The sequence below is a fragment of the Rana temporaria genome, chromosome 2 (genome assembly GCF_905171775.1).
Source record: "Rana temporaria chromosome 2, aRanTem1.1, whole genome shotgun sequence".
Taxonomy (NCBI): Eukaryota; Metazoa; Chordata; class Amphibia; order Anura; family Ranidae; genus Rana; species Rana temporaria.
Window position 1 is genome coordinate 135,657,745 of NC_053490.1, and position 22,525 is coordinate 135,680,269.

Consider the following 22,525-nt stretch of genomic DNA (forward strand, 5'->3'; position numbering starts at 1 on the left):
TTTTAGAAAAGCTCTTTTATAAAGCTCAGCAAAATGTGTTCTGAAATCTCTTGCAAATATAACTGAACAGGGAGGATTGCAGGATCAAACAGTAACACAAATGAAAAAAACAGCACAAAACAGCACAAAACGTAGCTTTGAAAAAAGCTCTTGGGTCTATTGCTTTGAAAAAAGCAGTTGATATACTGGAAAAGATCCACTGGAATCACTAAATAGCAATGCTGGTGATGATCTAAATCAATCAAGAACAAAGACACAGGAAACCAGGAAACCAGGAACACAGAAACAGCCTCCACACTCTATAGCAAGCTTCTGAATCTGCAATGAAATGGTGCTGGGAGTGAGCTTATATAATGTCCATGCAGGCAGGTTCCTATTGGTTGCTAACCTGTGACGAGTGTGGAAGGAGAACTCTGATTGGCTCTGATGCAAAAGGGCGGAGCAAATAATCGCGCAATATTCCTATTGCCGAATATTCGCATTGCGAATATTCGGCAATATAAAATGATCGCTTCAGCTACTCGGCCCAATGGCTCTAATCATACCAGCAATGCTTTCAGACGTCTATGGAGATCACTAGGATGTGATCTGTTTTAAAAATGAAACTGTAAAAATCGCTCTGATGCGGAAGATCGAGGCGAGGAAAATAATCGCGCGATATTGCGTTTGCCGAATAATCGCATTGCGATCTTTCTGGAAAATTCAATGAACGCTTCAGCTACTCGGCCCAGGGTCTCTAATGATACCAGCAATGCTTTTAGACGTCGATGGAGATATCTAGGATGTGATCTGATTAAAAAAAAAAATTGTAAAAAATCGAATATTCGGAATTGCGAATATTCACCGCGAATTTCGAAATATAGCGCGATTTCTCGAATATGCTATATTCGAGTCGAATATTCGCAATGCGAATATTCGTGAGCAACACTAGTGATAATGAGCTGAAGTATGGATAAGTGAGTCTGGGTAGAAATCTTGGATTTCCTATTATTGGCGAAGGGGAAGCTCTCTGACTAAGCCAATTTTAAAAATCTACCTATTTCGGCTAAGACCGGGCCTATTAGTGGGTGACTGGTAAGGTGAGATACATATTGTTTACCTGCCCACAACTGTATCTTATGATGTTACTTCTTTATTGTTGCATCTGAATCTGCTTGTATAATCTGTAAAAATTTAATAAAACACCTTTGACAAGAAAGACTTGTCATCTTACAAGTGACTTATTTTATACACTAGGGCCCGTATTCACAGACAGCAGGCGCACATTACGCCGCCGCAGCGCATCCCCCTGTGCGCTATGCCGATGCAGCGCAGAGAGGCAAGCAATGCATTCAGCAAGCTATTGCTCCCAATGCTGCGTCGGTGTGGCGTAGATTTCGAAGGTGCAGGCCAGCGTAGGTGGAAGTGGGTGTGACCCCATGCAAATGATGGTCCGAGCGTGGTGCAGTGATTTGCGCACGGCGTATCATGAACGGCGCATGCGCCGTGACGTGGACACATGTTCAGCACCCCTCTGCGCATGCTCACAACCACGCAGGTGTAACCCCCTAAGATACGCCGGCCCACCGCGTACGCTGAGAGCATAAGCCCAGCCATACGCCCGTCCAGCGCAAAAGTACACCAGCTTGTCTTCCCCCTGGAGCAGAGTACTTTTGCGGTCTGAGCCATGTCAGATAATGAGGTGGAGAGGGAGAGGAGAAAGAAAAATTTCTCAGCAGAAGAGAGGGCGATTCTGACCTCAGCAATCGCCAAATATGATGCCTACCTCCATGGTGCACAGAGCGCCAGGACCAGCAAGGCCAGGAAGCAGGAGATCTCCCAGAAGATCACCCTGGAGATCAATGCCCTTGGGCATGAAACCAGGACCTGCAAAGACATCCAGAAAAAAATCAATGACATGAGACGGCGGGTCAGGGAGAAGCTGGTTAAGGTGAGAAGGCACCTCAGGGGCACGGGAGGCGGACCAGCTTGTTCTCTCAAGCTGGCACCTGAGGAGGAGGTGATAGCCAGCTGTCTGGAGCAGGAGCAGGTGGAGGGCCTGGAGGGCTTTGACTCCAGTGACCAGGACTTGAGGAGAAGTAAGTGTGTTTTATCCCCCATCCGGTGTGGAGCATGTGAGGGGGTGGAAGGGAACATGTGACAAGTGTGTGGGTCCACCAACATGTGAATGCTTTGTGTCATCTACAGATGTGCTGGAGGGAGCTGGGCCATCTTCTGCCCCTGGACGACCCACGCCATCCCCGGAACATCAGCCTCAGCCTGACCCCCTGGGAAGCCAGGAAAGATCGGTGGAGGGGAGTGCCCACACCTCTGCTCTAGAGGTAGTTCTTGAGGAGCAGGTGGATCTCCACCAGGAGGAATGCCTCTACCTTGAGGAGGCTTCCATCTTCCCCGGACCCTCTGACACCTCCACGCCCATCAAGGGCTACCCCATCCAGGGGAACCCCCTCAAGGGCTACCCTGTCCAGACGGACACAAGCCTCTCCATCTCCATGGAAGGCTCTGAGGAAGACCAGGGGTGTAGCCGGTTCCCTACAAGAAGGGCTGGAGAGGGAGCAGGCACGGCAGACGCGCCACATGGCAGATATTGCCTGCGACCTGCATAGAGTGGCTGACAGCCTGGCCTCCTTTGTTGGGTCCTCGGATATGCAGCAGTGCCTCATACAACAGGCTGCACATACCCAGGCCATATCGGACTGCCTGCAGGACGTCAATGCGAACTGCGCAGCCATGGCCACAAGCCTCTGCGACCAAAGCCAGACCCTGGATGCCATGCATCACCACATGGTAGCAGGGGGTCCTTCGTCATCAGTGGACCAGGGATCTGGGGACGTGCAGGCCACCCAGGCCCGGCACACCGCGGTTATTGTGGAGCTGCAGGCCACAGCCTCAGGGATCCTGGCAGAGGTGAAGAGTCTGGGGGAGGTTGTGCAGGCCAACACTGCCGCCATCCAGACATAGGGTCGGAAGAACAGGCGCCTACAGCGCCAGACCAACGCACGCCAGCTGCGGATGCAGGCAGATACCAACTGCGTTCTGACACGCATTGCGGTTGCCTTAGAGGGGATGCAGGCAACATCTGCCCTCAGATCCAGGAGCGAGAGACCAGGGGATAAACCTCCTCATGATGCCCCACCCCCCCCCTACCTGAGTCGTCGCCCAGACAATTGAGGAGCCGTACCCTTGGCACGAGGCCTGGCCCACGAGAGGGCAAATTACTGTCCTCTGAACCTTTGCAGCTCAGAGTATGAGCTTTATATATATATTTTTTTTGGACGTACACAGATGTATGTGCCGTCCTCCTGTAAGGGCATGATTCCTATATTTTTTTGTTTTGTCACTGCACACGGTGAGGAGTGCAGAAGTGGTGACTGGACACCACTTTGCAGGGGTGGGGTTTGCCCGGTGCTGCTACAGTGTGACTGGTGTGTGAGTGTGTGTATGTGTGTGTGACATTCCTGCCAGCAAGGCGTGTCACCTTGGATCGTCTGGGAGAGGTTATCCCCACGACCGTGTGAATGTGGCATGAATGGACAGCAACATCATTGGGGCCTTGGCGTGGCGTTGCTGCTCCCAAGTCCCGCGCAGTGGACTTGGGCTAAACCAATGTGAGGTGGATGTGTTGTGTGAGCTAGGGACCACAGTGGTGTGCATGCGTGCATTGTCCGTGTGCCATGATGAATGTGTGTGTTTAACGTGCAAAGATGCGTTCCACGAGGCAACTCCTGACTGCTGTTCCTTCAGCAGACGGGGTAGCCTCGGGAGAGGGGGGACTGTGTGGCTCGGGGGTCAGGTCATCACATATGTCAATCTCCAGGCCCTTTCTCATGGCGTAGTTGTGCAGCACGCAACATGCACCGATGATCTGGCACACAAAGTTTGGGGAATGCAACAGGGCCCCCCGGACTTATCCAGGCATTGGAAACGGGACTTCGGGATGCCAAATGTGCGCTCCACCACTGCACGGGTGCGTATGTGTGCAGCATTGTATCTTTTCTCGCCTCTGGTTTGGGGATTCCGGTATGGAGTCAGGAGATGGGGCCCAAGTGCATATGCAGAGTCACCTGGAAGGGAAAAGACAGGAGGATGTTAGCCATGCATGTGTCCCTCATGATGTCTGCATCATGGGGTCGGACAGTCATGCCTGACACCCATGTCACTCACCAACCAGCCAGCTGTCCCCATACACGTTCTGTTCAAATTCTGTTGGGATGTTGCTTTAACGGTATATGTAGCTGTCGTGGCTGGCCCCTGGGTGTTTGGCACGGACGTGCCATATGAGGCATTGGGCATCGGCTATCACCTGTATGTTGATGGAATGCCACTGCTTACGATTGCGGTATATGTGATCTGTGGTACGGGGAGGCCGTAGTGCCACATGTGTGCAATCAATGGCCCCGACGGTGCGTGGGAATCCGGCAATTCTGTAGAAATCCTGCATTGCCTTCTGCCACAGGTGCTCATGGGTGGGTTTGATGATGTGGTGGGACATGCGTGTGAGGATTGCGGGGACAACCTGGTGCACGCTTCTGCTCATGGTGGATTGTGACATCCCAGACACGACTCCACTTGTACGTTGGAAAGATCCACTGGCGAGGAAATGAAGTGTTGCCAGTACCTTGACCAGTGGCTGCACTGCATGTGAGCATTCTGTCTGGCTGGTGATTTCATCATGCAGGGCTGTGGCTAATTCCAGGATGGCATCAGGGCTGAATCTGAAGATGCGATACACCTCCAAATCCCCCATGCCAAAGACGTTCATGCGCGTTCGGTATATCCTCTCCTGTGCCCTCCTCCGTGCCTGTGGATGCAGTAGTGCTATGACCATGGCTGCCCCTGGCATGTTGGCATACAGATGTGTTGTCCTGCAAGTGTGGTTGCTCAGCTCGTTCCGTAACGGTGCTGCTGCAGCTGCTCTCCAGCTGACCTGTGCACGTCTGTTGCTGAGTTACACCTCCTTTATGGGGAATAACTTTAAAGCGGAGGTTCACCCATAGAGAACACATTTTAGATGAATGCTCGTTTTGTCTAGGGGAATCGGCTAGTTGTTTTAAAATTTGAGCTGTACTTACCGTTTTCGAGATGCATCTTCTCCGCCGCTTCCGGGTATGGGCTGCGGGACTGGGCGTTCCTTCTTGATTGACAGTCTTCCGAGAGGCTTCCGACGGTCGCATCCATCGCGTCACGATTTTCCGAAAGAAGCCGAACGTCGGTGCGCAGGCGCAGTATAGAGCCGCACCGACGTTCGGCTTCTTTCGGCTATGAGTGACGCGATGGATGCGACCGTCGGAAGCCTCTCGGAAGACTGTCAATCAAGAAGGAACGCCCGCTCCCGAAGACCCATACCCGGAAGCGACGGAGAAGATGCATCTCGTAAACAGTAAGTACAGCTCATATTTTAAAACAACTAGCCGATTCCCCTAGACAAAACGAGCATGCATCTAAGGGGAAAAGAGAAAAAAAAAACTAATTGGGTGAACTCCCGCTTTAAGCCGGACGTACAACTTACGTGCATCGCCGTAATTTCCTCATTTGCATATTTGAATGCCTAATCAATGGGAGAAGCAACATGCGTCCAGCCCATATTTGCGCCCACGCTACGTCGGCAAATTACTTTGGCGGGATAAAGCCTATTTTTAGGCGTATCTTAGTTTGTGGGTCCGGCGCACAGATACGACGGCGCATATTTGCACTTACGCAGCGTATCTTGAGATACGTCGGCGCAAGTGCTTTGTGAATCCGGGCCTAGATATATAGTACACTACGGGGGTTATTTACGAAAGGCAAATCCACTTTGCACTACAAGTGCAAACTACGAGTTGGAAGTGCAGCTGCTGTAGATTTCAGCGGAAGATCTGAAATGAGGGGAAGCTTTGCTGTTTTTTTTTATCCAATCATGTGCAAGCTAAAATGCTATTTTTTATTTTCCTTGCATGTCCCCCCTCAGATCTACAGCGACTGCACTTCCAAGTGCACTGTAGTGCAAAGTGGATTTTCCTTTTCGTAAAAAAATAAACTATATGTTAAATAATACTGAAAATTTGAAGGTGGCTTCAGATACAGACATCATATAATTGCACATGTTAACAAACGTCATTAAGGAAAGCACAGGTAACCACAACAATATAATTACACAACCATATTTTTCCACCTAGCAATTTTCTTATTTACGTGTGGGTTATTAGAGCTCAGAGGAACTGCAGTCTAATTCAAACAGTTTCTGAATATGTAAAGCAAATTTTCTTTCAGTCAGACAGTCCACAAGTAGAGAACCGGAATTTCTCCTAGCAGGTTCAGGAGACAATATACTGCTCAAAGAAAGGTAATATTTGTTTATACAGCAGGATAATTTCCTTAAAGATGTTGTAAAGGTAAAAAAAAATGTTTCCCTAAATAGCTTCCTTTACCTTGGTGCAGTCCTCCTTCACTTACCTCATCCTTCCAGTTTGCTTTTAAATGTCCTTATTTCTTCTGAGAAATCCTCACTTCCTATTCTTCTGTCTGTAACTCCACACAGTAATGCAAGGCTTTCTCCCTGGTGTGGAGTGTTCTTCATAAAGAGCATGCTTATTTACATTTTTACATTTTTTTGGGAATCAGGAATGAGAGTTACTAATGTACCCAATGCTAATTTCTATGAGGGGCAGGTTATTTAGGGCACCCCTTATTCTAAAGGATCCTATATGTCCCCCCAAATTCCCCACATCCTCCTGGCAAACATATCTGGAAAAGAAGCCCTCAACATGGGGAAAAGGTGCCTTGTGGGGGGATCGCTTTATCACCATAAATATCTACTATATACAAGTCTTCAAGGTCAGAAGTTAGACTGCACACTCGGGTCCGAGCATGAAATCTCCCTTCCTCCCAGGGAGTTTAAATGTAAGTGCTGAGCATAAATTACCCTTTACTCGGTTGCAAGAAATATAAAAAAAAAATCTAAACTAAATATACATTTTTGTCCTGCAATAGAATGTTGCAGAACACTGCCCCTAGCGGTCAGTGCGCTGGTACTGCGGCAGTCCAAGTTCAATTGTAAAGAAATGGCAGCAAAAGGGGAAGTAAAAAGATAAAACATTTATTTTCTCACTGAATCTTCCAGTACTGCTGTGGAGAAGTTGGCAAGGATTGGACGATTGCCGCCCCCCCCCAAAAAGAAAACCTACGAGTCCTCACCGGTAAGTACCTGACTTTGCTCCTTTCATTGGCTCCTCTTTCCACTTTTTTTATGTTTTGGGCAATGCCCTATAACTTGCACTATGTGCGATTCGTGGAGTCCATATTTTGCAGTTGTTTTGTCATTTCTTTTGATTATGCTAACAACCCTTCATAGATGCTCTAAATGCTGGATTTATATAGTGTCTTTCATTGGGTTGGCCGTTTTTCTATTTTAATATGTCTCTTATGTTTTTTTTTTACCATGATTCGCCAGTGCTCTGGTTTCGGTTTTGTATGTGTTTTATATATATATATATATATGTATGTATGTGTTTATAAGCTTTCTAATAAAATGGGTGATGGCTGATGGGGTGATAATCCCATCGTGCCACTTTTCTCGTTTTTTTCTTTGATATGTCAGAACAAAGGAAGCATTAGAATGGGGGAATAAGATGGGGAACCCGCACAGACATATTGGCAGAATAACAAACCCTCTTAGCCAAACTATTACCTAATTTTGTCTATAACTTCAAATGCAAAACCTTCCAAGTAGGTCTTGAAGCTTGTCGCTTTGTTTGAGCCAGGGAGACGAGTGGCGTTAAGATGGTGTTAGAATAGTTAGAATCCATCTAATTTCCTGCTGGAGAAGAGACTTGTTCCAGTCTCCTCCTCTGGGCCTCGGGATGGACTCCGCCAAAACCTTCACATTCAGAATGACATAATTATCCACATTGGCTAACCCACTGGAAGGTTTATATTTCCAATTTTCTCACTCTGGATATGTCTGTAAATACCAACTAAAGAGTGTAGTTCATCTGTTAATCAACTCAGTCCCCCAATAAACAAAAGCATCTCCAAAAAGTCACTCAAAAGTGCAGACTATGTGCTGTTGACATGTAATTTTGTAAGTGTTTTTTATTTAGCTGAGATGGAATAATTTATGTTATAAATTGAGAGCACTTTGGTCTTTTGTAATCTATGTATGTCCATGCCTTTTAGTGAGTGTCTCTTGTTGAATGTAAGAGAGCAAGTAGTTCCTGAACCTCGAGGAGGACCTATTGGGGATAATAAATGAGCTGATCCTGTCATCTAATTCCAGTTATTGCCTTGGGAGAGATTTAAAGTGTTGTTTGACCCTTTTAATGAGGTCAAACAGCGAGGTGGCAGCATGCACAGCACTTTCAAAGAGTTGGAAATTTTTCATGTGTTTTACCGTGATTATACTACCATTTATGGACTGCGTATAGTAGACTTGTACAACTGAGTTGATTATCAGTCACGCTACACTATTTATTTTATATGTTAGTTATTGAGGAGGTGTTGTGGAATTACCTGTACAGTGTTCGAGTATGTAACTGTAAATTTAGATTTTTTGGGTTTTGTTTTATTATATGTATGTGTAGCACCCTGATGTTTAGGCAGGGTTGCTATTACATTTTTTCTGCCAAGTGATAATTGCCTTGGCCAATTGATAGAAGGTCAATTGATTTTACCCTAATTCTGGAATTGCTGCACTTCTCTCTTCTGTTACTAGATGGCTGGGTATCTGGTGGCATTAGATAAGACAAGGGAATTGCAAGGACAGATTAGGAATGAATAGGGTGTCTCAGACAATGGGCAGTGATTTTCTTGGGTCCCTTGGCCTGCTAGGAGAGCCTATTTATTTTGGTTGAATCAGGTAATCAGGGGTTCTGTGCCACCTGGACAGCTGTCTGCGTGGACGTGTGTTGTAATGCCCTGGGCTCAGGGCCGATGATAGAAATCATGGGGCCCCATACAGCCTACCTGACAGGGCCCCCTATAGCTCCACCCCTGGTCCCACCTTCAGCCCCACCCATGGCCCCTCCCCAGAACCCGCCTTGAAACAAAGTGCAGGTTTTTCTACAAGTGATATTTATTTTTCTCACCCATGCTGCAAATGCCGTAATGTGCTCCAGACAGTGCCACCCATGACGCTAATGCCAAAAACGCATGTGCTGCCTGCAGAGACGGTACCACCCATGCTGCCAATGGCATTATATTGGCGGCATGGGTGACACGGTTGGCAGCACAATATGGCATTTACGGCATGGGTGGCACTGTCAGCAGGTAGCACATGCGTTATGGCATTAGCGTCATGGGTGGAACTGTCTGCAGCACATTACGGCATTGGCAGCATAGGTGGCACTGTCTCTGCAGCACATTACGGCAATGGCAGCATGGGTGGCACTGTCTCTGCAGCCATTATGGTCCAGTGCCACCCATGCTGCCAATGCCATATTGTGCTGCAGACAGTGCCACCCATGCCGCCAATGGCATGCCATTGGCAGCATGGGTGGCACTGTCTCTGCAGGCAGCACATGCATTATGGCCCATAATGCATGTGCTACCTGCAGACAGTGCCACCCATGCCATGATGTATAGATGCTGGCTGCTGCAGTAGATCTTGAATCCCCCCCCCTCCAAGCAAGCACACACGACACACCTTAGACTGCCGGGCCCCAGGAGTCACTTCCTCCCTGATCCTGCCTGGACTGGAGTGGCCACACAAACTATTCCAGTCGGATGCCAGCTGCTTTTTCTGCCGCCGCTGCTCTTCTCACTGCTTCACTCACGCGGAGGGAGAGGAATCGCGGCGCCAGGAAAGGCATCATAGAAGATGCACTGGCTGTGACTTTAGCCAGCAGGAGTAGCGGGCACGGGAGAATGCCTCTTCCGCGCCCGAAATAGAAGAAATAGTTCCTCCCCCTGCAGCCACTAGCACATTGAAGTTACAGTGCTGGGCAGGAGTAGCGGGCGCGGGAGAATGCCTCTTCCGCGCCCGAAATAGAAGAAATAGTTCCTCCCCCTGCAGCCACTAGCACATTGAAGTTACAGTGCTGGGCGTCAGACGGATGATGGCTGGTGGATTTTTTTTTTTTTTTTTACATTAATTAGCTATCAGTTCAGGTTGCCCGGGCCCCCCAGCTGGCCGGGCCCAGTACAACAGGACCAGTTGTACTGGCCTATTAGCGGCCCTGCCTGGGCTGCTAGCCCATAAAACTTGTGCCTATCCCAGGGACATATGAGGCCCTATTCAGAAGCAAGCGAGCAGCGTAGGGTTGGAACTGCGGCTTGCAGAAGCAATGGTTCTGCTGGCCGGAGAACCAACTGTGGTCAGAGGTAGAGGGGGAAGCTGTCGCTACTAAGGGACCATTCACTTTGCTACCGGAGACCACTATGAGTAGCTGAAGCAAGTACCTGAGCAGTATTCTCACCAGCCGGGGATAGTGAAGAATTGGGAAAACTTCAGCAGCTGCCAAGCCAGGGATCCAGCCAGTGGAGGTGAGGCTTGCGGAGTATTATTGCGTGCCAAGCCAGGGACCAAGCAGGCCAGTGAGGTGACTCTTGAGGAGTATCTGTGAGTGCCAAGCTAGGGACCCAGTAGGGATGCGGGGGTGACCCTTGAGGAAGATACTGAGTGAGAAGATTGGAAGAGCTCAGAAGATCCAGTGGCTAGTGGATCTGTTAGTCCAGTGAAAGACTGCGAGCTCAGCTGAATGAAGTTCTACAAAAGGAAGTTGTAGAAGAAGTGGAGGAGTTCATTGCAACCGTGTTAGAAACTGTTACAAGATTAGTGCTATAGGAGACACCGCGGTCCTACTCATGCAGACGTGGTGTCTAGCTGGATGCCTTTCCCTGCATGGCTACCTGCCTATAGAAGTCTCAGAGTCTGACAATTAACATTGCATCTTATAAAGGGTGTCTTGGCCCTAACCCTCTCTCCCACAGTTCTGTTTGAGAGACAATAAATCTCTTTGCATTCAAGAATTCTCAGGTGCCCATCAATTTACCTTGCATAACACAGAACATGCCTTGTAACCCACTCTACACAGAAGGATGTCTGCTATCCCTAACTCTGGAGGTCACCATTGGGCCTCAGTGGGCCTGGGACTTGGCTACATATGTGTATGAGATTGCACTGATTGTCTATTTACACTAATTTGATGTCTGTAAATACGCCCAGAGTTCAAACTTCGTCTTCCTGACACAAAAGGAACCACAGTCATACGTAAGCTGATAAAAATGTGCTGGTTTGAAGATCTCCCCATTGGGCAGTACAATTTGTTTACCCACTTCCATAAATAGAAGCATAGAAAGTGATGGCAGAAAAAGAACAAGTACTCCGAGTCTGCCCATTTTTTTTTTTTTGTCTTTATGGACCTTGTTTGTGCACCGGTGCACAATCATGTTGGAACAGGAAGGGGCCATCCCCAAACTGTTCCCACAAAGTTGGGAGCATGAAATTGTGCAGAATGTCTTGGTATGAAGCCCAAACCCTGAAAAACAACCCAACACAGTAATACACCAAATTATCTGGACCAGTGCACAAAACAAGGTCCATAAAGACATGGATGAGTAAGTTTGGGGTGGAGGAACTTGACTGGCCTTCACAGAGTCCTGACCTAAACCCGATGGAACACATTTGGAATAAATTAGAGCAGAGACTGTGAGCCAGGCCTTCTTGTCCACATCAGTGCCTGACCTCACAAATTCTGGAAGAATGGTCAAACATTCCCATAGACTCAAGCCCTGTACACACGGGCCAGAATCTCGTCAGGAAAAAACCCTTGTTTTTCCTGACGAGATTCTTGGCAAGAATCTCTTGCCGCCCGAGTGTACAGACGCTCCTTTCAAAAGAATGCGCTTGTCACATTTGATGCTGTCGCCGCCATCTTGCTGCACCCTACCTATGCCTAGGAAGCTACTACGCATGCGTCAAAGTCATTTTGAGCATGCGTGGGTTTCCATGGCGACAGGTGTGTATACACACTCTCTGGTTTCTCGGCAGTAAAACTGCTGAGAATCTCACGATGAGAAAATAGAGAACATGTTCTCTATTTTTCTCGTCTAGATTCTGGGCAGTTTTCTTGTCGAGAAACCTGAAAGCCTCGTACACACGCTCGGTATACTCGGCAAGAAAGCTCTGCCAGCAGTTTTCTTGCTGGTTCTTGCCGAGTAAACCGAGCGTGTGTACGAGGCTACACTCCTAAAACTTGTGGACAGCCTTCCTAGAAGAGTTGAAGCTGTTATAGCTGCAAAGGGTGGTGCAATTCAATATTGAAGCCTATGGACTAATGCTGGCCATACACTATACGAAAAATCGTCCGAACCCATTTTCGAAGAGGAACATTCGGCCATGAGGGCAAACGATAGTGCCATCATGTAATGACAGATAAATTGTTTAGTGGACATAAATGAATGCATTTTTTGTTTGTTTTTTTACATATACCTAATGCAGATAGTTCGGATGGGAAACACATTAACCTTTCAATTTATCATTCGGCAGAACATTTCCTAACTTGTCCTTCGTTTTTTCGGCTCAAAAACGTCCCAACGATTATCGATTTTGCGCCCATTAACTGGCCAAAAAACGAACAAACTATCTAAATGACTGAATTTCGGCCCATTTTTCGTATAGTGTATGGCCAGCATTAGACTGAGATGCCATAAAAGTTCATGTGCGTGTAATAAAGGCAGGCATCCTAATACTTTTGTACTAATCTTACTACCATTTAATCATCACAGTACTCCATATAGAGGAATAGTGTAATACTTTAACATGAAAACAAATGTGTAGATTTACAGTAAAGCTGGACTCTGGGGAAAGTAAAAACCATCCATTGTAGTGGGGTTGCCACCTACACCGCAAGTGTTAAATGCTTGTTTAGGTAAACGGGATGGGAAATGCAGTTTACCTGATTTTCTGCTCCTGCAGGCTCCTCTGTGCTGCAAGACTGGTCCTCGCAGCCTCTTTTTCCTCATGCTCCAGCGGTCTTATGCCGTCTGATGTCAACAAGACCAATGCAGAGCCCATAGCCTGAGGAAAAGTCCACTACTGGAGCTTAGGGGGTTGGTTCTCCAGTGATGCCATTTATAGAAGATCTGCCACTTGCACAGATACGTCCTATAGACCTGGCAGAGACTTGCAGCACATGCACAGATATGTTGTTGGATTTCTGACAGTACTGTGGCACCCACTTACATCCTTGGCTTATCTGTGCCTGTGCAGATGAGGTTTAATGTTGATAAATGTAAAGTTATGCACTTGGGGGCTAAGAATATGCATGCGTCATACATACTAGGGGGAGTAAAACTGGAGGGATCCGTAGTGGAGAAGGATGTGGTAGATCATAGGCTCAATAATAGCATGCAATGCCAAGCTGCGGTTTCCAAAAGCGAGCAAAGTCCTTTCTTGTATTAAGAGAGGTATGGACTCCAGAGAGAGAGAGAGAGAGAGAGAGAGAGAGAGATATCATTTTGCCCCTGTACAAATCATTAGTAAGACCTCATCTGGAATATGCAGTTCAGTTTTGGGCTCCAGTTCTCAAGAAGGATATTGGGGAACTGGAGAAAGTGCAGAGAAGGGCAACCAAACTGATGAGAGGCATGGAGGAGCTCAGCTATGGGAAAAGATTAGAGGAACTCAATTCTTTTACTCTTGAGAAGATGAGATTAAGGGTGGATATGATCAACATGTACAAATATAAAAGCGGTCCATATAGTGAACTTGGTGTTGAATTCACTTTACGGTCAACACTGAGGACAAGGGGGGCACTCTTTACGTCTAGAAGAGAAGAGCTTTCACCTCCAAATACGGAAAGGTTTCTTCACAGTAAGAGCTGTGAAAATGTGGAATAGACTCTCTGCAGAGGTGGTTCTGGCCAGCTCAGTAAAGTGCTTTAAGAAAGGCATGGATACTTTCCTAAATGTACAGAATATAACTGGGTACTGACATTTATAGGTAAAGTTGATCCGGGGAATATCCGATTGCCTCTCGGGGGATCAGGAAGGAATTTTTTCTTCTGCTGTAGCAAATTTGATCATGATTTGCTGTTTTTTTTTTGTTTTTTTTTGCCTTCCTCTGGATCAACTGTAGGTATAGAATTGGGTATATGTGATTGTACGATATTATTATTTTATTTCTTATGGTTGAACTTGATTGACTTGTCTTTTTTTTCAACCTGATTAACTATGTAACTATCATCTCACAAATGGTTTCTTGGATGCTACACCACACATCCTGGGAGCAAGATGTTTACAGTACATACTGTGGGGGGTCGCTCTGAGTACTTTTCTGAGTACCTGCAAAGACTCGTGGCATGTCTGCAAATGTGGGCAGGCAATGATGTCATTCTAGATTTAGAAATGAAAAACAAAAAAATAGAAAAAAAGTTTTTACTTTAAATTTTTATTTTATTTTTTTTAAACGAATGTGTAAGTGGGAGGATAGATTAGGCAAGAAAGGGAACAAAAATGAGTAAAGTTCAACTTTTAACGTCCTAATTTTGTGCATTTCTAAACAGACCAACAAAGCGAGACAAGTACACATTGCCATTTTATTCAAGGTCAGTTCTCAATTTAAAACAGCTGAATTATTATTTAAAAGAGCAGCTTTTTAAGTTTTGCAATATTCCACAATCCGGTCTGGTTGCAGAACTGTAAGGAGTGATTTATGGTATAGTACACTAGCCCCTCATATATCATTTCATTGATGAAAAATGATAACTTCTATGAAGATTAGGAAGTGTGCTAATCGTGTGGATTCTAGCAGTTAAAAACAGCTGGCTATCAAACATTTCCATGCATATGCAGCATAGCCCATAGCCACCGATCAGAAAAGGCCTGCAATCTCAGTACAGTAAATGAAATCTCATTTTAAACTATATGAATTTGAAGAGACATCTTTATGATAAAACTGACTTTTTATAGCAGTTACTTTATATCAGTGTGCACGATCTTTCATTTTATGGAGGCGCGTGAGTGTCTCATAAGCGGCCTGTATTTCAATAAAATGTTGCTCAGCTTCTATTGGACGGTGTCGGTTATGATCTGGATGCCAAAGCTTTACCAAATCCCGATAATGGTGATTTATTTCCTCAATGGCAGCATCAGGAGACACTCCTAGAATCTGGTACAAAAATCATATAAGATAGTGTTAAAATACCATAAACAGATGATCCTAATACAATACAAACTTTCTGTATTAGAAAACATATTTATATTACATGATTACTATAACATAGTGCCAAGTTTATATTATAGGGCTAATTTATGTTAGAGTATGTCAGGGAAAAATCAAATGTGATACATTTTTGCCCCTTCAGGTACAGAAAAATACCTGTTGATCTGCCAGAAATGTACTTATCCTTATTCATGTTGTGAGATTTCTTGTATATTGTGTGGTGTAAGCCCTACCAATCATCTTTTGCTAAACTGCTCAACCCTCTCTACCCCGTTCTACACAGCATAAAGACTAGTTGTTCTGTAGTGCCAAGATAAGAACTATGAGGCTCTTATACAGTAGTGTATTTAGGTTTTGTGCTGCCCTAGGCCTGACTAAACTCACGCACCCCCTAATTTAAACATGCCCCACCCCTTCCTGTCAAGGCCACACCCCTTGCTTTTTAAGACCTGCCCTACACTTTTTGAGTGGGGACACTAGTTCTGGGGGGGGGGGGGGCAATGGATTCCCCTGATAAGCATTTCCTCTCACTTCCTGTTTGGCTATGGGGCTGGAAGTGAAGGAAAATCTCTGCAATGGGACAGGGATGGTAAAAAAATTCCCTTTCCGGGCTATAACTCTCCCTTACTCTATCTAAATGAAAAAGTGTTGCCTATAGTTCTTCTTTAAGCTCAAATTTCTAAAAAATTTATGTAGAGGACTAAGGCCGCATACACACGGTCGTTCCAAACCGATGAGAATGGACCGAGGTTCAGTTTCATCTGTCCAAACCGACGGTGTGTATAGCCCATCGGTCTGTTGTCCTTCGGTCCAAAATTTTAAAACATGCTTCAAAATCGAACCGATGGCCCGCTGACCAATCGGTCCAAACCGATGGTTAGTACAGAAAAGCATCGGTTCAAAACCCGCGCATGCTCAGAATCAAGTCGACACATGCTTGGAAGCATTGAACTTCGTTTTATTCAGCACGTCGTGTGTTTGAAGTCACCGCGTTCTGACCCGATCGGTTTTTGGAACGATGGTGTGTACACACATCAGACCATCAGGCCACTTCAGCGGTGAACCGATGGAAATGGCCCGTCGGACCATTCTCATCGGTTTGGAACGACCGTGTGTACGCGGCCTAAGAAGATATAACCATGCCAATGGTGAAGCAGAAAACAAACATATAGCACAGTGAGGAAGGTTTGTGGTCCAGGATGATAGGACAGTCAAAATGAGAAGCGGCGCCCCCCCATCCCCCGCAGTTGCAGAATGCCGGCCGCCCGCATACCGGAGGTCGCTTTATGGGGGTGCTAGACTAATTTGCCTCTCAGCCCAGTTCACCCCATAAGACTGGCGCTACACTAACAGTGTAGCGCAAGCCAGCAGGGACTCTTTCCGTGCTGCCCTCCTGCAAAGTACTGCCCTAGGCCTGGGCCTTGTTGGCCTAGGCCAGGATACAGCGTTGGTCTTATAGGATCTTTGAGATAACAAAGGAAAGAAATACAGGACATAGAGCAGTTCTGGATTTCTGACAAGATCAACACATGCTTTTCCCACTTATTGAATAGACAAAAAAAAAATGCTTTCAATGTTATATTTAACAGATCAAAATGGAGCAAATTCATTGTCAAATCAGCAATTTTGAGTGCCTTTCTGGACAATAGCCAACAGATAAGTGCTGTAATGCTGCTCTCTGTATGACATGAGTGTCAGAAGAAACTGTTTCCATTGCCGGAATTATTTTCTAATAACCAGCTGCTGCTTCCTATATAAGCCCAGTTTACACCATTCATTCTAAAGAATTTGTATTTCTGTTAATTCGGGTCTGAGCTTTAAATAGCACAACACTGCTTTGCCTGGGACTGGACAATGAAGAAGAAATAATAGACTGAGCTCACTTCTCCGTCGCTCTGCTCTCTCCTCCTATTGGCATGCTCCTTGTTAACAAAGGACCGCAGCACAACTGCTTGCCTCCTTATGCTGCTTCTCCTCTTCCATTCTAATCTCTGTGATACATGGATTTGCAAGAAGCTGGTACCAAGTAAAAGTTATTACACTGATTTAATTTTTTTTTTTTAATGATGTAATAATAACCAGTGCATTCATTTCTGTCAGGGCTCATTAAAACCTTCAGTGGATCCACAATAGATTGATTTTCAGAGGGTGGTAGAGCAGCGGCTCCCAGGCATTCAGGATTTAGACTGCCGAACATTTTTTTTTACAGCTAATTGATAATTTTTTATGTAAGTAGGTTGCAATTGGCAGAAGTATTGCTTGCTGAACATGCCAAACCCCCCATTACAGACTGACCCCCCCAAATCACAGATCCCCCATCCCAGACTGACCCCCCAAATCACAGACCCCCATCACATACCGATTCCCCCCCCCCATCACAGATGGACACCCCCAGCACAGACTGATTCCCCACAATCACAGATGGACCCCCCAATCACAGACTGAACCCCCACAATCACAGATCCCCCTATCACAGGCTGACCCCCCAAATCAGATCCCCCAAATCACAGACCCCCTATCACAGACTGATCCCCCAATCACAGATGGACCCCCCCAATCACAGACCACCCCATCACAGACTGAACCCCCCCACAATCACAACCCCATCCCCAAATCAGACCCCACATCAGACTGATCCCCCCAATTACAAACTGAACCCCCCACAATCACAGAACACCCCATCACAGACTGAACCCCCCACAAACACAGATCCCCCCCATCACAGACTGACCCCCCAAATCAGACCCCCTATAACAGACTGACCCACCAATCACAGACTGACCCCCCAAATTCACAGACCACCCCATCACAGACTACCCCCCCCACCCCCAATCACAGACTGAACCCCCCCAATCACAGACCCCACTATCATAGACTGATCCCCCCACAATCACAGACTGAACCCCCCCCCCCACAATCACAGACCTCCCCAATTACAGATCCCCCCTATCACAGACTGACCCACCAATCACAGACTGACCCCCCAAATCACAGACCTATCACAGACTGACCCCCCAAATCAGACTTAACTCCCCCCCCAATTACAAACTGAACCCCCCACCCACAATCACAGAACACCCCATCTTAGACTGAACCCCCCACAATCACAGATCTCCCTATCACAGACTGCCCCCCCCCAAATCAGACCCCCTATCACAGACTGACCCACCTATCAGACGGACCCCCCAAATTCACAGACCCCCCATCACAGACTGAACAACCCCCTCCCTACAATTACAGACCCCCCCCCGTCGCAGACTGACTCCCCCCCATCACATTCCTCTCAATAGTAAACCCCTGTCCTGTCCTGCACAGCACAACACTCCCCCTCCCACAGAAAACCTACCTTATTCACACAGGACATGGAGCGTGGCCGCTCTGGACAATGGGCGGGACCTTTCCCATTAAAAGCGAGTGATTTGTTGCTGGGACCGACCCGCTGCCTAGCAACCAATCACCCACTTTTTAACCTAAAAAGTCCCGCCCATTGTCCAGCGTGGTCGTGATTCATGTTTGTGTGAATAAGGCAGACAGGCAGTGTGGGGAGGGGGGAGTGCAGAGACGGCACAGAGCTGCTGCGCCTGCCATGCTGTGTATATAGCGGCATCGGCAGGCGGGCGAGCCGGCCACAAAGACACACAGGTGAGGCTGCGGTCCGGGTAGAAAGGCCACTGGGGCCGGAACCGGACCGCGGTCCGCCATTTAGTGACGCCCGCTGTAAAGCATGGCACCAGTGCCATGCAGGTCTCCAGCAGATCTGCCAATGTATCTGCTTGCCCATACATCCGATAGGGGTAAGCAGATACAATCTGACAGGACGCATGAATGAACTATCATGGCGCTCTACACAACACTGTGGTAGTTCATTGAAAACTACAAGCCGACAGCCCCAAAGGCTGCCAGACCTTGTAGTTTTCAATGTACAGAGCCATGTTAATCAGTGATGCGGCAATGCGAGCGGAGTCCCACTTGACCTTTTTTTTATTGTGACAGCTAGTGGGGAGGGAGACAAACTGTCACAGCGGAGATCGGGGAGGTGTGGGGGACAGTCTGTTCGTTGCATGTTACCTGTTACACCCTAAATATGAGTGTAACATGTTACGAAAGGTGAACATATCCTTTAAAGTGTGTGTATACCCAAAAAAGTATTAAAGGGATCAACCTCAGCCAGGTTATTTGTTTGCTGTTTGCGCTTTTGGGAAATTTTCCTTTACTTCCCGTGTCAGAGAAAGTTCAAGGAAATCTCTCAAAGTGAGCAGAATTTCTTTGACAAATATCCCCAGAAAAAGCTTCCCTGAAGATTTCCCCTGGGGATTACCCTAAAATGTGTGATTTCCCCTCACTTATGGTTTCAGTAACAATTCAGTTACATCTAGAGGAAAAGAGATTTCATCTCCAAATACGGAAAGGTTTCTTCACAGTAAGAGCTGTGAAAATGTGGAATAGACTCCCTCCAGAGGTGGGTTTGGCCAGCTCAGTAAAGTGCTTTAAGAAAGGCCTGGATACTTTCCTATATGTACATAATATAACTGGGTACTAACATTTATAGGTAAAGTTGATCCAGAGAAAATCCGATTGCCTCTCGGGGGATCAGGAAGGACTTTTTTCCCCTGCTGTAGCAAATTTCTTTGCTGGGGTTTTTTGCCTTCCTCTCAATCAACTGTGGGTATAGAATTGGGTATATGGGATTGTACGATATTTTTTCTTTTCTTTTTTATTTTTTTAATGTTTTTTTTTAACCTAACTAACTATGTAACTATGTAAGTACAAATAGTGTGGTAAACCTTCCCAAAAGGGAGAGACACAGCAATAAAAACATTACAGAAAGTCTAATGCCGCGTATACACAATCGTTTTTCGGCATGAAAAAAACGACGTTTTTCAGCATGTCCAAAAAACGAAGTTTTTCCAACTTCATGATTAAAAACGATGTTGCCCACACACCATCATTTTTGAAAAATGATGAACAAAGCGCGGTGACGTACAACACGTACGACGGCACTCTGAAGGGGAAGTTCTATTCGCCTTTGGGCTGCTTTTAGCTGATTCCTTGTTAGTAAAAGACGATTTGCACTTTTCTGTCTGTTACAGCGTGATGAATGTGCTTACTCCATTATGAATGGTAGTTTTACCTGTCTCATAACTTGCTTCTGGGCATGCGCGGGTTTAAAACGTTGTTTTTGCCCACACACAATCATTTTTTACAACACGAAAAACAACATTTTTTAAAACAACGTTAAAAAATGCAGCATGTTCGGAAAAAAAATTTGTCGTTTTTCAGAAGCCGAAAAACTATGTGAAGCCCACACCATCATTTTAAATTACGTTTTTAAAAATGTCGTTTTTTTTCATGCCGAAAAACGATCGTGTGTACGTGCCATCACTCTTCCTCGCTATATCCAAAACGATAAAGTGTTTTACCTAGAGATAGAGATACTTTAAAAAAAAAAAAACTGTAATACTTAATAAAAATAGCAAATATAAAATGTACATCTCACCTTGCAGGCCATTTCTTCCTTTTCATTCTGGAAGCTGGCCACAAACTCGTAGATCTTTTCCCACTCTTTGAAGTACTGGTGATGTAATCCTCCCCCTCCTGTAAACAGCCCCCAAATCCTGTATGGTAGGAGGAGAATCTTTTCCATCAGTGCACTGAGGCTGGGGAAAAAGCTCAGCCAATTAAGCAGGGCCCCGATGCTTTCAGCCACATAGCTCACGGTCCGACTTGTATTAAGCAGTGCACTGTAAGCCAGAGGGCCAGTGAAAGCTAGGTAGGCCAGTCCAATACGATATAGACGAAGGCTGAGGTTTTCATGCTGTCGTTCATGCAGCCGATAATGACGGTTTTGTTGAGAAGTAATACTGGCAGCGAGACTTATGGGGATCATGGAAATAGCACGTCCGTAAAAGATTGGGGATGTCAAAAAGGCAGCCACCAATGTGTTTTGCAGCTTAGAGGTTTTCTCGCCTACACTAGCCACAAGATGTACTCCCAAACCAACTGCGAGTGGCAGGGCTAACACATAATAACTTGTAAGAGTGGATAGTCCGATGGCAGCAGCTAGACCAAAATAAATGCCAGTGGTTACCTGTGCCATGAACTGAAGGATACTTGTAGGTGGTATTCCATTCTTCAATTTACTTGTTTTCTTCCGCTCTTGTTTATTGAATTCGGATACAAGTCCAGGAATTTTCCAAAAGTCCCACGTCCACCCTACACCAAATCCCCCTAAAGTAAGCATCAGAAGTAAAGCATGGCTGTCCCGTTCCAAGTATATGTGGTGTAGTCCAAGCGGACCACCTATAGCCCACAGACCATAAGCAACTATAAGTTGTTTTCCCATACTAGACAACTTTAAAATGTCCAGGTAATTTAAAGGAAAAGTTGTTTAGGGCATGTTGCTTAGTGCTCGTAAAGAAATGTTGCATATCCACATGGAGTGCTTTCTCATTGTTTCACACTGAACTGCCTTGCAAACAGACTTTGCTCCTTACAACATTGGTTACGGCATTGAGTGGAGCCATAGGCCCAAAGGTCACACATATACCTGCTATATCTAGTCCTGCCCTCAGCCACACAGTCAACATGCAGGATAAGCAATCAATCACGTTATCCCACTGTATGTAATATTACATTTCTAAAGGATTGTTCATACATGTGTTATAGTGCACCATCATGAGTTTTGTAATTATTTATAACAACTACACTTATTTGTAATAATTGTACTTTCCACACATAAAATATTCCATGTTGTGCAGCTGCAAATAGAACACACAATACATATGTTTTCCATACATTTTAACTCACCCAGCAGCATTCATAAGTAAAAACGGCCTGTTGAAGAACACGCATACATTAAAAGCATATTAAAAGATACATACAAAACACACATATACATGACTTCAATACATTCATGTAAAGTGAAGATGTCTAAATTAAGTTTAATATACAATCTTTTATTTGTGTAGCATGGTCCCCTTGAGTAGGGATGAGCTTCGTGTTCGAGTTGAACCCATGTTCGACTCCAACATCGTATGTTCAACCGTTCGTCGAATAACGAACGTTATGGGCCGTTCACGCCAAATTCGCGTGGCGTGTCACGGCCCATAATTCACTGCGGCATCACAGTGCATTGCTGGCTGATGATTGGCCAAGCATGCACTATGACCCGCATGCTTGGCCAATCACAGCTTGCAAAAAACGGAGAGCCATAATTGGCAAAAGCCAGGGTGGCTTTGGCCAATTATGGTTCCGGGAGTTTAGTACACGCCTCACACTATATAATGTTGCCTGGAAGTCGGCCTTGTGTAGTGTGTTGGTGGTTTACAGAGAGAGACAGAGAGAGAGAGTGTCATTTTTTGGAGTTGGATAGAGCAGGCAGGCTAG

General features: G+C 46.0%; 1 protein-coding gene across 1 annotated transcript; it reads right to left on the reverse strand.

Annotated features, from left to right (window-relative positions):
* Positions 1–14,492: 14,492 nt before the first annotated feature.
* Positions 14,493–21,642, reverse strand: DNAJC22 (DnaJ heat shock protein family (Hsp40) member C22). The gene is made up of 2 exons (XM_040341155.1): positions 20,637–21,642; positions 14,493–15,085 (listed from the first exon to the last, which is right to left on the reverse strand). The coding sequence occupies exons 1-2, from the start codon at positions 21,480–21,482 to the stop codon at positions 14,900–14,902; spliced, it is 1,032 nt and encodes a 343-aa protein (XP_040197089.1). The 5' UTR covers positions 21,483–21,642; the 3' UTR covers positions 14,493–14,899.
* Positions 21,643–22,525: the final 883 nt, after the last annotated feature.

What these genes read in the sequence shown, in the direction of transcription:
- DNAJC22 (XM_040341155.1), bottom strand. Translation starts at nt 21,482, where the DNA reads ATGGGAAAACAACTTATAGTTGCTTATGGTCTGTGGGCTATAGGTGGT. An exon ending in AGGAAGAAATGGCCTGCAAG is followed by an intron (nt 15,086 to 20,636) that starts GTGAGATGTACA and finishes TTTTTGTACCAG; the next exon opens with ATTCTAGGAGTGTCTCCTGA.